At 43.2% G+C, this 13,975-nt stretch overlaps 1 protein-coding gene across 1 annotated transcript; it reads right to left on the bottom strand.

Annotated features, from left to right (window-relative positions):
- Nucleotides 1–6,878: 6,878 nt before the first annotated feature.
- lhx1a (LIM homeobox 1a) lies at nucleotides 6,879–13,741 on the bottom strand. Its single transcript, XM_063204272.1, has 5 exons — nucleotides 13,572–13,741; nucleotides 11,868–12,091; nucleotides 11,004–11,281; nucleotides 8,951–9,116; nucleotides 6,879–7,398 (listed from the first exon to the last, which is right to left on the bottom strand). The coding sequence occupies exons 1-5, from the start codon at nucleotides 13,739–13,741 to the stop codon at nucleotides 7,019–7,021; spliced, it is 1,218 nt and encodes a 405-aa protein (XP_063060342.1). The 3' UTR covers nucleotides 6,879–7,018.
- Nucleotides 13,742–13,975: the final 234 nt, after the last annotated feature.

The following is a 13,975-nucleotide window of genomic DNA, read 5'->3' as shown; positions in this document are numbered from 1 at the left end:
AAAAAGACACATTGAACTTGAGATTCACGTTGAACAGGTGAGTATAGATGGCCCATGGGCAATTTGGGAACAGTCCTGCAGATTAACCATTTCCCTGTTGTCTTTTCAAATATAAATGCAAAACAAAAATTGTGGAGATAAAACTATGAAACTATGGTGAATTCAAATGAGTAGGCAGGAGGACACATGCCCGACTAGCAGAGACCTCTAGTCAAGGGGCCTCATGTAGTAAGGTACATTTGCGTGAAAAGTTACTTGCGTAGCTTTTTCTGTGCGTATGCAAGCTTTGTGCATGAGGCACCAGTCTATCAGTGACTGACGGACTGCAACATCTGCTGTGTGTCTGTACTAGTGTAAGAAAGGGTTGAATCATGACTCCATGGATCCCGGGGCCAGACAATAGGAAGGGCCCCCCTCATGGTGTTGCTCATTTACAAAACGATTTAGGGTTTTAGTCCAGATGTTAGAGGCCCTATTGTATATTGTTGTGGGTTCTGGTTTTGCTCTCGATAAAATGTGAAAATACAGTTCTTAAAAGTGTGATTTCAACGCAATATGACAATGGAAATCTGGAGACTTGGGATTCAGGCTCCCCTTGACTCTTGGGCCTGAGCCCGGTAGGCCCATGCAGTGTGTACTAGCATGTCGGGTTAAGTAGTCAGAGCTGTGTGTGTGTGTGTGTGTGTGTGTGTGTGTGTGTGTGTGTGTGTGTGTGTGTGTGTGTGTGTGTGTGTGTGTGTGTGTGTGTGTGTGTGTGTGTGTGTGTGTGTGTGTGTGTGTGTGTGTGTGTCCAAGTCTATTTCTTTCCTCTGTGTCTTCATGGCCATGGTCACGTGTGTGTGTGTGTGTGTGTGTGTGTGTGTGTGTGTGTGTCTGTCTGTCTGTCTGTCTGTCTGTCCATGTCTATTTATTTCCTCAGTGTCTATGCATATAGTCATAGAGATAGTGTTAGATTGTGTGTGTGTGTGTGTGTGTGTGTGTGTGTGTGTGTGTGTGTGTGTGTGTGTGTGTGTGTGTGTGTGTGTGTGTGTGTGTGTGTGTGTGTGTGTGTGTGTGTGTGTGTGTGTGTGTGTGTGTGTGTCAGTCCAAGTCCATGTCTTCCCTGTGTGTGTCTGCATAGTCATAGAGACAGTGTGCAGGTGACCTTTTCTCCCCCACATGCCGTTCATACAGAGCTCCATTAGTCTGCCTGCCTCTGATAGGAGCCCTTTTAACACACCTGCAGGCCACACACACATGGCAAACACACACACACACGCACGCACGCACGCACGCACGCACGCACGCACGCTCGCACGCACGCACGCACGCACGCACGCACAATTGTGCATGTGTGTGTCCAATTCATAAACACACCCATAATTGTGTGTGTGCGTGTGCGTGTGTGCGTGTGTGCGTGCGTGCGTGCGTGGCACACGTTTGTTTGTGTGTTTGTGAGTATACACCCTGTCCTGTTCTGCATGTACACTAATGGTGTTCGTTAAATATGCTGCTTCCCCCTAAGATAAATAGCAAAGATTTCACATGCACGCATGCTGATGCACTGACTGACTGCATGAGCAGCACGTCCGGGTTCACCACATTAATTCTGGGACTAACCCTGGGACGGAGCTACAGAGGGGGCAAGCAGGGCATTTGCCCCTGGGCCCAGGCCCTCCCGTATTGGTGGCGGGCCACCTATTATGTCCTTGGCAAGTTGTATGGGTGGGCCCTATTAGTGATTTTTCCTGGGGCCCTGTGTGCGTTTGTTCTGCCACTGGACTAACCTGTCACACCAGACTGTATGAGACCTCGTTGGCAGTCAGTAAATATGCCTCCCTGTCCATTTCCACACTCAACACCTTAGCTGTTCCCACAGCAAACTGTATGCACAAACGTAGTATTTTGGAAGTGAAAATAATATAAACTGATACAGTATATAGGTGAATGTATTGCTTATTATATGGGCAAACCTGATGCAGGATATAAATTGTTCTGTAAGATGTTGGTCCTACGCCCACACTTTTATTTGAAATAATATGTGTAGAAGTTGATTAAAAATTTTATCAAATGTTAAGCCCTCTAGAAACACAGGAGTGTTCATGCTGAAATTAATTTGCTTTTGTCTTCTATGGTCGGAGGGGAAAGAAGTGATTTCATCCCCCCCTCTCTCTCTATCTCTCTCTTCCTCTCTCCCTCTCTGTCAGTCTGTATCTCCCTCTCTCTGCTTCTCAGATTATTTTTTTATTTGGCACACATTATTTACATAGTCCGGAGTGGCCTATTTGTATGCAAACCATTCACATTTTTCAATTTTGATTTTTCCAAATGCTAACAAAGATAAGATTTATTTCAGCCAACTGAAATTATTTCCTTGCCCAGCCCCCTCTCCATATAACCTCCAACATAAACAACCTTCGCCTTGGGAAAGGTGTGTGTGTGTGTGTGTGTGTGTGTGTGTGTGTGTGTGTGTGTGTGTGTGTGTGTGTGTGTGTGTGTGTGTGTGTGTGTGTGTGTGTGTGTGTGTGTGTGTGTGTGTGTGTGTGTGTGTGTGTGTGTGCGTGCGCATACACATCTCTTGGTGTGTATACCTTGTGCATGTGTATGTGTAGGTGTGTGTCTGAGAGAAAATGTGCCAATATGTGTGTGTGTGTGCTTGAGTGTGTCCATGCACGCATGTTAGTGCCTGCCGTGTGATATGGTGGTGCTGCTGTGCGTGCGCTGTGTGGTGTGTGTATGTGTGTGCATGTGTGTGTGTGTGTGTGTGTGTGGTGTGGGGGGGGTTGATCTATTTAAATTCCCTCACTCAAGATTTAAACCGTCATTTAAAAACATTCAATACTCTTAAGGCCCTCCATTTATATTTAACATGACGACAAGGTCAGCGCGGACCAATAGCCGATCTCCAATCAATATGGAATTTGAATTTAAAGAGGTGCGCCCCCCGGGGGGGTCACGGAGCATGGAAGTCAGCGCGGCCGGCGACTACGAGCTAAGCCCGGGGGCCACAGCCTGAGGCCCCCCAGCTCAGGCCTGTTTAACGCACACGGTGGCGGTGGAGGTGGCGGTGGAGGAGTTGGTGGTGGTGGGGAGGTGATGGAGGTGGCGGCGGCCATGATTAATTCATAGTGGATTATGGGAGCAGCCGTGTGCTGCTGTGTGGAAGGGGACGGCTGGGTGCTCTCTCTCTCTCTCTCTCTCTCTCTCTCTCTCTCTCTCTCACACACACACACACACACACACACACACACACACACACACACAGCACCACACAGCGCTTTACTGGGAGATAAAGCGTCTCTCCTTCTCTTTCTCTCTCTCTTTCCCTCTCTCTTTCTATCTCTTCCTCTCTCTTTTGCTCTCTCGTTTATTTCTCCCTATGAGATAGGATGTTCCATTTAATGGCCATCTTTCTCTCGTGCTCTCTCTTTCTCCCTGCCCCGTCTCTCTCTCTTTCTCCTTCTCCTCATATCTCTCTTTCTCTCTTTCTTTCTCTCTTTCTCTCTCTCTCTCTCTCTCTCTCTCTCTCTCTCTCTGCTCAGCATCTCGACATGGTCATTAATATTTTGTCAGGAGGAGAGAGAGAGATTTGCTGGTGCCTGGTGCTGCTGAGGCGTCTTGGGTTAAGGTTGGAGTTGACTGTTCTGTTTTGGCATTTTGTTGGTATGTTTTCCTACTCTGTGTCTCCTTAACCACCCAGTCTAATCAGAAAGGTGATGAGATGTGTGCAGGGATAGATCATGAGTGACTCCATGAGCCCCTGGGTCAGACAACAAGAAAAGCCCCCCTCCATGAGTTTTGCAAGTTTCCTAAAATATTAGGGTTTTTGACCAGATGTTAGATATTGTTCGGGTTCTGGGGCTTGTCCCCTGACAAAATGTGAAAATACAGTTGTTCAAAGTATGATTTTAACGCAACATGAGAATGGAAATATGGCTTGGGCTTAAGGGCCCCCTTGTCTCTTGGGCCCCTGCGCCTGGGCCCAGTAGGCCTGTGCAGTAACCCATCCTTGGATGTGTGTATATACAGAAGGGCACACTGACCTAGAAACCTCTATCAGGGGGAGTTCCCCCATGGCGTTGACCCTCAGGTGTTGTGTCTGAATACTCTTCATATTATATCTGTGTCTGTTTTGTATGTATCTGTTTAGCAAGATGGCCTGCAGCAAGATGAAGAGTCAGCATTGTGACATACTCTGCTGTGTTGGTCTGTCTGTCTGTACACATGACCAGACAAGCCCAGTTGCTCTCAGGACATGTGAACGAGGTCTTTTCAATCTAAACGCTTACATTTTTTTAAAGAGCTGTACAAATAAAAAAAAGATATAATCCTTCCCGTTATTACTCAACAGTCACCCGGTGTTGCTAGAAAATAGCTAAGGTCTGGGGTACCGTAGACAGAACAAAAAAGAAATAAAGAATGAATGAGAGAGAGAGAGAGAGAGAAAAAAAAAAAGAAAAATCAGAAAAGGCTCTTCAGCAATTATCATCATTGGCACATCAATAGTTTCCATTGTGACGAAGGACAATCTAGTGTGTGTCCCTCGACACACGCAATCCCCAACGCGGGCGGACGGTGAAAATGGGTCATCCCTGCCACTCGGGTGAGAGCCACTGGAAACCGTGTGGGTTAGATCCAGACGAGCTCACCCTCTTCCCCCAATCATTTGATCTGTATCATCATCCTCGTCTGCTGTAATTGGCTCTACTACACTATGGCACTCTATTTGTGGAGTGCTGAATAATGCTCGTAAATTCAATTTCATCGTTCTTCCTCTACGTTTCAAGCACCCTCGAAAATGTCTTTTAACTGTAATGTAAAAAAAAAAGAACAGTGCGGGATACACTGTTGACTGCGAGTGTGGTTGGTGAGGTGGTGGTGGTGATGAAATAAGAGAGTGCTGCCGATGAGGAGAGCTGGATGTGAGAAGGCCTCTGGAGAACTGCTGTAGTTGGGTCGAAAAAAAAACCTGAAGGGCTTTCAAGAGTAGACAAGCACACATAAAAAATAATGGAGTAGATTCGTTGAGAATTCCTAAAATATCATATACCGATACTGTCACATCACCTAATGAAGGTAGGCAGATGTGCGACTATTTTTTCTTTTGTCCAAATGAAAAACATTTGTCATATCCAAATGTCATATTTTCTAATTTTATTAAAAACTCACAAATTTGTTAAACATGTTGTCTTTATACAGTGAATGGTCTAATATGCACTGGAGGTCACATAAGCTTAGGTTTATTAGGACAATAAAAGACATACCATGAGGGTTTGATATTTAAAGAAAGGTAGCAGCCGCTTTGCCGCATATTGACCATCAATTTTAATAGTTTGGATTTTTCCTTTTTAAGACACAAAAATAAAACTTGTAGGTCTAAGTATGTTATATTAACAATTTTATGAATGTGTTTGTTTTTTCAGCAGACTAAAAAAATTAAGAAGTAAATACTTCTTAGCATTTTTTAGCACTTACACTTTGTTTGAACACTGCAGATAATGGTGCAAAGCACTTTTACAGTATTTGTGCTATGTTTTTATTTGGCAACTGTCTACTTAACTTGTATTTTTTTCCTTTTACATTTTTTTGTAAACAACATCTTGTACAAACTAGCACAGTGAACCACAACCCCAGCAAACTTGTTTTTTTCATACAATATAAATAAAATCAATACAAAAGTTTGGTTGGTTGCTTGGAACATGTTTATCTGGATCAAGAGGTTCTAAAACATGGTTGATACTTTTTTAACTCCTGAATTAAATATATTACGTAAACAGTTGACTGCTCTAAGTCCCTTTCAGACCCCTTGTTAGAATACTTTTAGAAGGTAGACTTCATTTAGCAACATTTCAAGTTCTCTTCCATTAAATAAAGGGTTCACACTTCATACGCTTTTTTCTTTCTTTCTTTTTTTTAGCGTTTGCCTTTTGAAGGCCAACTTTGTCGGATTTGGTGGATTTCTTGAACACAAAACGAAAAAAAAGAAAAGAAAAAAAATATCCAGATAAAGAGAAAGAGAAGAAGAAGAAAAAAGCTTCCCTCCCTCCCCCTGTTACCCCGCCCACCCGCCGGCCTTCAGAAACATATTTAGTGTCCACGAAAAAAAAGATTGTTTAAGTGTCAGTATGGCAGAGCCTGTGGAGGCTTCGAGGTCTGAGGAGTTTTCAAATAAGTACATTAAGTCTGACGGCCTCCTCCTTCTCTCCCGGGGGGCTACATCAGCACACGCACCGCACCGCACCGTGCCACCAGCCAGCCATCTTAGCTGTTCCTCCAGAAAGCTGTCCAGTCTTTGACAGAAGCTAATGGTGTTTTTTTTCTTTTTCTTTCTCTCTCTCTCTCTCTCTTGCTCGCTCGTTCTTTCTCTTCTTTCTTTTCTCATGTCCAGAGTGTTGTTTCTCCAAGTGATGTTGTTGTTTTTGTTTTGCTCTTGAAGCATGGAGGAGGGACACTGGAGGGACAATACTGTGCTGGGCCTTGCACGACTGGGGGTGGGGTGGGGGGGTGGGGGGCTTTGACCAGAACAGAGCTGGGGAGGGGGGCGGAGAGCAGGGTGCAATATAGGCCACCAGAGTCAACAGTCACACCTCAGTCTTTTGTTTTTTAAAATCTGTGTTTGAGTCCATCTTCTGGTTAGAAAAAGAAACCAAAAAATATAAAGCGATTGGGATATTAACACAATATCGAGACAAACAACCACACTGGCAATCTGCTGAATTCACGTCTTATAATATCTCTTACCAAGAAAAGAAAAAAAGGGAACAAAACTTAAAAACAAATAAGCAAAAAATAAGGAGGAAAAAATAATTTGAAACACAATAAATATAGATGCTGAAAAAAAGAAACAATGACATCCCTGCCATCCCACCCTCCCCTCCCCTCCCCTCTTTTTTGTCCTCTGCCATCCCCAAATTCTTTTCTCCCTCCATCCACTGGCCTTGTCCATGTCCGTGTTTGTTTTCCTTTTTCACTTCGAGGGAGGAGTGAGAGGAGGAGGAGGAAGGGGGAAATCAGAAGAAGGAGGAGGAGGAGGAGGCAGCTACCAAACAGTGCCTTCATTCATTTCTGAGGGGGGGTGTGACAGGTGGTTGTTGTATCCACTTCCGTTGAGCGAGAGCGAGGTAAAGGAGGGACTGGGCCCGAAGACGTCCGAGGACATGGTGTGCAGGGGCCCCGGGATGCCCGGCTCGGGGCTGGGCGAGTCGCCTGGGTGGTGCGACATGATGTCGGAGAAGCGCTGCACCTCGCTGGAGGGGTGGTGCCCGGGGATGGGGTGGTCCATGCCCCCCAGCGGAGTGCCCGTGGGGCCGGACGAGGGCACGAAAGGCAGGTCCACGGGGGTCTGGGCCTGCGAGGAGGGGGGCCCCTGCGGGTAGAAGTCATAGTTCCCACCAGGGCCGTAGAAGTCGCTCTGGTAATCTGCGGATAGACAAGTAAGGGGAGGGGGGGGGAGGAAAATGTTTTAAAAGGCAAAGCAAGGCAATGTGAATGTATACGGCATATTTCATACACAGCAACCTAACATGCTTAACAATGAAAAAAAGTTAAAACAAGGAGTTAAACTAGAGGTGACTTTGCAACCTTCCTGCCCCTAAAAAGGAGCTGATCACAGGGCTGGACAGGGCAGCAGGTATGCCCATTATTTTGCCTTCCCACTTTAATGTATTCCCACTTTAATCGACTAACACTTCTTACAACATTTAGCCTGCTTGGAGGTGGTCAAGACATCTTCAGTGGAGACATCAGAGAGAGGGAAGGATGAGGGTAGCCTATTCTGGTGGCTACAGAACAGTGTCTGGAGCCCAACTATAAAATGGGGCCTGTTCGTCACAGACTGTGTCAGAGTCAAATCAAAACTGTACTTCAGGAGGATGAACAATGCATGGCGAGAAATTCAATTAAAACAGCAGAACATTCTATCACTGATTTTACCTTCTGAGACATAAAAAAATCCTAATTCATCCACTGAGTGTATTCCAGGGACAAAGCTCTGCTGTGCTCTGCACTGCTCTGGAGCAAAGCATAAAGGGGGATGGCAGTGAAATAATTAAATTCTTCCATAAAAGGGAACAAGGCTCTTTGGAATTATTTCCCAGTAGTTTAAAAGTCATTTCTTCATTAATTGTAGCCGGCTTGAATTAACTAAATTCATTGTTTGTTTATTCTCAAAGCATGCTATTTATAATATGAATAGAAGCCAAGCAGCCATTACTTACAGTAACGAAAGCAGTAGACTAATATGGGATAGAATTAGGGGCTTGTAGCAAATAAATAAAACTAAATAAACACTTCAGTATATACATATATTGCAATTTAATAAATGACCCACTGCCTGCTTTAAACAATGAGGGCAAACCACTCCATCCGCCTATTTGGTATAACCGGTCGTGGAAGCCATATAAAGAGATGGTTAAAATGCTCAAGAGGCCTAATAACTGAGAGGACCCTAAACCGCTAACCTTTAGTGTATGGTCTGTTAAATAAACGACTTCTTAATTATCCCGCTTTAGGTGCACACAACAGGACCATAACTGGCGTTCATTTAAAAACAACACCATGTACACCGTCGCTTCTTCATATCAATTCTTTCTAAAAGCCTATTCAATCTTTCCAATTCAAATAGATTGCGTCACACCTTATTTAGAAAGAGAACCAAGGCCATTTCTAATCTAAAACGCAAGTGATGTGAAAGAGTGACATCGGAATAAATTCCAATTTTATATCATTTTTCTTATATGTTTTATCAGATAAAGTGCCATAGCCGATTAACACTTCGCCAAGCCTCGGCTGTAACATCTAGAATTGTCATTGGCCGTCACCTCGCCTGATTAGCCATAATGCTCTTCAAAGGTTTCCTGGGGGCGCGCGACGGATAGAAACAAAGCTTGACGATGACGTGTAAAATAATTATACCCTTCAGACCAGGGTGTGAAAAAGATAAACCGACAGACAGAACTAAAAAGCCCCCTACCTCCGTAGTAAGAAAACGGGCCGTTAGGAATGAGCTCTCCCGGTTCAAGTCGGTCGACCAGCGTCCTCATTCTCCTCGGACTCCGGAAGAACGCGTGCCTCCTCGCTCCAAGGGCACTCAGCTGCTTCATTCTCCTCTCTTTGGACCTTCGGTTTTGAAACCATACCTGTCCCAAAGACATTTCAATAGGCCATAAGTCTCCATCTTAAGAACTACAAAAGATGTAGGCTAGGCTAGACAACTAGTATAAGACTTTTGAATAGGCTCTATCCAAAATATCCAACGTTGAATGGGCTGTCCAAATGTTCTCGGAGTACCCACGTAGGCTATCGAAAAGATGTATTTAATAATAATATAAAAGATCTGTAAACTTTTTTCGTGTGTTCGAAAATAATTGTAGCCTAGTTGGCAGACTACACACACAAATATCAAAAGGATGGCAATCAAATGATAGGCCTATGCTGCATTATAATTAGGCCTATAGGTCTAATAATAATAATAATGAGGCCTAACAACAACAATAATAATGATAACAATAATAATAACAATCATAACAACAACAACAATAATAATAATAATAATAATATAATAAAAAGGAATAATAATAATAATAATAATAATAATAATAATAATAATAATAATAGAGTACATAGTTATAACAATACAACAGAGTACATTGTTAGAACAATACAACAACTGAATAATAACATCCAAAAAAGACAGAAAACATGGGCCTCCAGCGAGCCTGAACTACAATTATTTTGGAACAAAGAGGAAGTAATATGCTAATCGACAATCAATTAAAATTAATGTCCAGTTAAATATTTCGTTAAAATGCATGATTTTGTGGGGCATGGCAAAAAAGTAATATATGGATATTTTATAAAATGCCTTCATTCTATGTCTTTTGTTAGTGAATGATGCACCTAATGATGCTGTAGTGTAGGCCCTACTCGGTGCTCCACAACCCAGTGACTGAGAGCCGATGTGAGTGAGTGAATTCGTATTGCAGCGACAAGATTACGCCTAATTATCGTCACTTCCACAGTCTCGAATCTAACCTCACTTTAATGATCTTTTAACCCTCCATTTACCCCGACTGTGGACCAGCAGCGGGAACTTAAAATCTCCAATTAATACCTAATAGGTCTGTTGTTACTGACATATTAAACGACTGCGTGGGGGTTATTATTTCGTAATCTATATATCCATCCCTGAATTCCTTTAAGCTAACGGGAGTTTACACTTACACTTCCCAGACCAAAACAAAAACGGTCCATTAATCTCCTACCTCGTTTTTAAACCCTTGATCTTCCATTTCAATCTCATGTGTGGACATTAATGCATTCTCTTGACTGCAATTCATTAATCTGCACTTGAGGATGCTCGAGCCTTGTTTAGTGGCTGCTCGGGCATTTGGAACTTTCACTGCTTCACTCTATCCAGCTGTTGGCGCACTTCTCATTTGCGCCAGGTGCCAACAACTAACAATACCACATAGGACTAATAATAATAATAATAATAATAATACTAATACTAATACTACTAATAATAATAGGCTTATGCTAAATGTAGCAGTGTTTTGCTGTGTTTTCCAACAAGGGGGTGTGAGTCGGCCACATAGATGTTTCCACTCCACTGAGTGCGCTCCCAGCATGGCTAAATGTGGTCGCAAAACGTGATGGCAAGGCTCTGCCAAGACACCCATCGCTTTCACCACACACTCACGCCAAATTGGCATCTCGAACCACTGCTTAGGCCAAGTAGGGAGCGAGATACCCGTATAAATCATTTCTTTAAAGATTATGTCTTTGTAATCAAAGTCACCCCGTATCAAAATTGAATTTAAAATGACGAACCCCCCCCCACCCCCCAAATGAAATGTCATGGCGCTCAAAGGCAAATATTTGTCCTCACAAAATAAAGCAGGCACTTAAGGGAGGCTTAGCCTACCTCATTTAGCAAAAATAAATACATACAAACAAAACAACACAAAGGCAAAACAGACAGAATGGACGGCAGCGTCATTTTTTGTATATTATGCCAACAATACCTGAATGACTCGCATGTTGAGGCCAGTCTCCTGCGCTAGTTGCTCCCTGATGTGTCTCGTGGGTTTGGGTGTAGCCGCGAACGCTGCTTTCAGAGTCTCCAGTTGCTTGGCTTTTATCGTGGTTCGCGGTCCTCGCCTTTTCCCTCCCAGATTCTGGTCGTCGTTCTCATTATTAACCGTTTCTTTGTCCGACAAATTTGCAATTTCAGAGTCTTTTACGTCATCTTGAAGCTGGTCTTGAGAATCTGGAGATAAACTTGGGTCGCTGCAGGCGGTTACTGCACAGAAAGAGGGTGAAATGCAAATGAGTTGAGGAATGTAGCCCACAGCTATCCACGCGCACGGTGGCCTTTGTTTACTGCGTAAAATGTAGGCCTAATATTTACAGTTTCAGGTGTAATATTTTGTAATATCGACTATATTAAGGATAGGCCTATATGTGGAGTTAGACCTATTATAATGTTAAAGAACACAGAAATAGACTATTATCTGAGATTCGAGTGCCACATTTCGATTATTCCTATTTTTTCTCGGACGGAAAAACGCTGGTACAACGACATATTTCTAAGTGAAAAATAAATGGCAGCAACATTCTTCACGTTGTGCCCAGGAAGCCTGAAACCTTCATCTCAACCAAAGGGGCCTACAAGTATAAAGACCACGGTCAGTGGCCAATGGGGGAATGTAAGTAGGAATGTAAGGTCACGAAATTAACATTACAGAATGATTAATCTTTAAGCTAATACAAGACCATCCTCTTCAATGTGATCGACTAATGTTTCTTTTCAAAATGGCGACGCCAGTCCTTGTAATACCCCAAGACATCTTAAGAGGTTTTTTTGTCTGTGCCTACCAAAGTCTCACCTGATAAGAGGTTTGTGTCTTTCCCATTGGTGTTGCTTAAATAGTCTTCTTTACAGACAAATTTGTTCTCGTCTATTATATAGAGCTCCTCTCCCGTAGAAAGCTGCTTGTTGCACATCATGCAGGTGAAGCAGTTGAGGTGAAACACCTTGCTCCGTGCCCTTCGGACCAAGTCATTTGGCGAGATCCCCTGAGCACAGCCGGCGCACTTTGTCCCAAACCGCCTGTGAAAAAGAAAATACAGAACACCTCAGTTAGAATCTACAAGCCGGGAAAAGGGTAGACAAACTACACAAGAGCCCTGTGAAATGCGTTGCCATCTCTGGTGAATGGTGTGCGTATTATTGTTTTATAAACAAAGTGCCTATTATTGTTGGTGTGTATTGTGTTTCTATAATTACTGCTGGAGCAGGGTATATTTCGCAGCCTACCAATAAAACAATGTCAACACGAATGCAAATGTTTTTATTTGATCTCTAACCCACTTGTTTTTATATTTGTAATATCTCAAGAGTGATACTTGTCCAGACAAAATGTCAAAATAAAAGCGCAAATTATTTGGGTGCATTCGACAATGCAAATCCGCGAAGATTTGTTAGTAGTTGGTTACATAGTAATAACATTCATCTTGGGCAATGGTTTGAAAGATCTTTTAAATTTAAGAAATAGTCCAACTCACATAATACACACTACAATATCCACAAATCAGGGGCCTATCTTTAAGCAGCAAATATAGCCTACATGTATAGCCTGTGTCGATGGCACTTTTTAATGGTGTGTATTCCAATTACGCACGCGGTTTGTTGATTCCAAGTCTGTGATTGCATTGTCTATGTGTTTCCTCTTTAAATTGGTTTATTATTCAAATCCACTTATCACATCTTCACTCGAAGCACGGCAAACACGGGTTTGTACAGACAGCTTGCCACCCCGGCCAGGTTACACTTCCCTCAAGGAGCTTGGCTAAAGTATTGATCCTTGCGGCTTCCCTGCCTGGCAGTTCTTATAAACAAAGTGTGATTTCCTTAAGTCCCTCGCTGCAAACGAGTGCACGAGTACACAACACGTTTAATGTACGTGGTCCTTTATTTAACATAACAATTCAAATTAACAAGCTTTTAATTAGTGGCAGTCCTGATCAAAGATTCGCCATTTTAACCCCCGAGCTCTTTTTTTCACACCCGGTGTTTTTAACTGGTTCACCTCCCTGGGTGTGATAGACATTCAGCAATCAGCAGTATGTTTGACCTAACCGGTTGTGTTTCCAGGGCTTGTTTAAAAATGTTCACTTTTTATATTTTATATTACGCTATTGGAATGAATATATTGACTCACTGGAGTAATAAAATACACAATGCCTCATAAAGGCCTACAAACAAAGATTAAGCTTCAAGTATTTGGGGGGAAAGACGGTATGTTTTTAAAATGACTATTTGAATCATTCTTACTCTACTGTCACTCATGCATCAGACTACACTCAAATCGCACCCCCTCGTATAATAGAGAGAGGGGGGGACTGAATGTGTGTCAGAGCGGAGGCCTGTGCTATGGCACTTCCACAAGCACTTAAAATATTGTTTGACTGGAGTAAGTCAGAAGCATTGGAGGTTATAGAGATCAACGGGAGGGAAACAAAATCAAAACAAAACAAAGCAATGAAGTGATGGTGGGATGTTTTTTTTTGGAAAGAATAGGAAGGCTTACCTAAAGAAGTCGTTTTTGCAGTAGAGTTTCCCCTCCCGAGAAAAGCATTTCTCTGTTAGATTACATTTACACTCGCAGCATTGTACGCACTTGACGTGCCATGCTCTGTCCAGCACATTGAGGAGAAACCTGTCCAATATAGGCCTTTCGCACCCGGCACAGTGGACCATCGTCTTTGGCTGTGCTCCCACGACTCTACCGTTGTCTGGACAACGCGAGTATCTGTTCATTCAGGTTTCCCTATAAAACAACAACTAAGAAGAAAAAAGGAATACACGTGTAGGTTTGGGGGGGTTGGGGGTCCCTTTTGCGCTCGCAAGTCCGGGTCAGGTTGAGTGGGCGACGCTGTATGCGTCGGTGCCTCTTCGTTCAATGCCACTTCTCAGTGGGGATATCTGTAAAGG

Source organism: Engraulis encrasicolus, chromosome 8 (genome assembly GCF_034702125.1).
Source record: "Engraulis encrasicolus isolate BLACKSEA-1 chromosome 8, IST_EnEncr_1.0, whole genome shotgun sequence".
Lineage (NCBI taxonomy): Eukaryota > Metazoa > Chordata > Actinopteri > Clupeiformes > Engraulidae > Engraulis > Engraulis encrasicolus.
This window is presented reverse-complemented; position numbering and strand designations above follow the sequence as displayed.

What these genes read in the sequence shown, in the direction of transcription:
- lhx1a (XM_063204272.1), bottom strand. Translation starts at nt 13,741, where the DNA reads ATGGTCCACTGTGCCGGGTGCGAAAGGCCTATATTGGACAGGTTTCTC. An exon ending in TCAACATGCGAGTCATTCAG is followed by an intron (nt 9,117 to 11,003) that starts GTATTGTTGGCA and finishes TCTTTGGGACAG; the next exon opens with GTATGGTTTCAAAACCGAAG. An exon ending in CCCGTTTTCTTACTACGGAG is followed by an intron (nt 7,399 to 8,950) that starts GTAGGGGGCTTT and finishes GTCTATCCGCAG; the next exon opens with ATTACCAGAGCGACTTCTAC.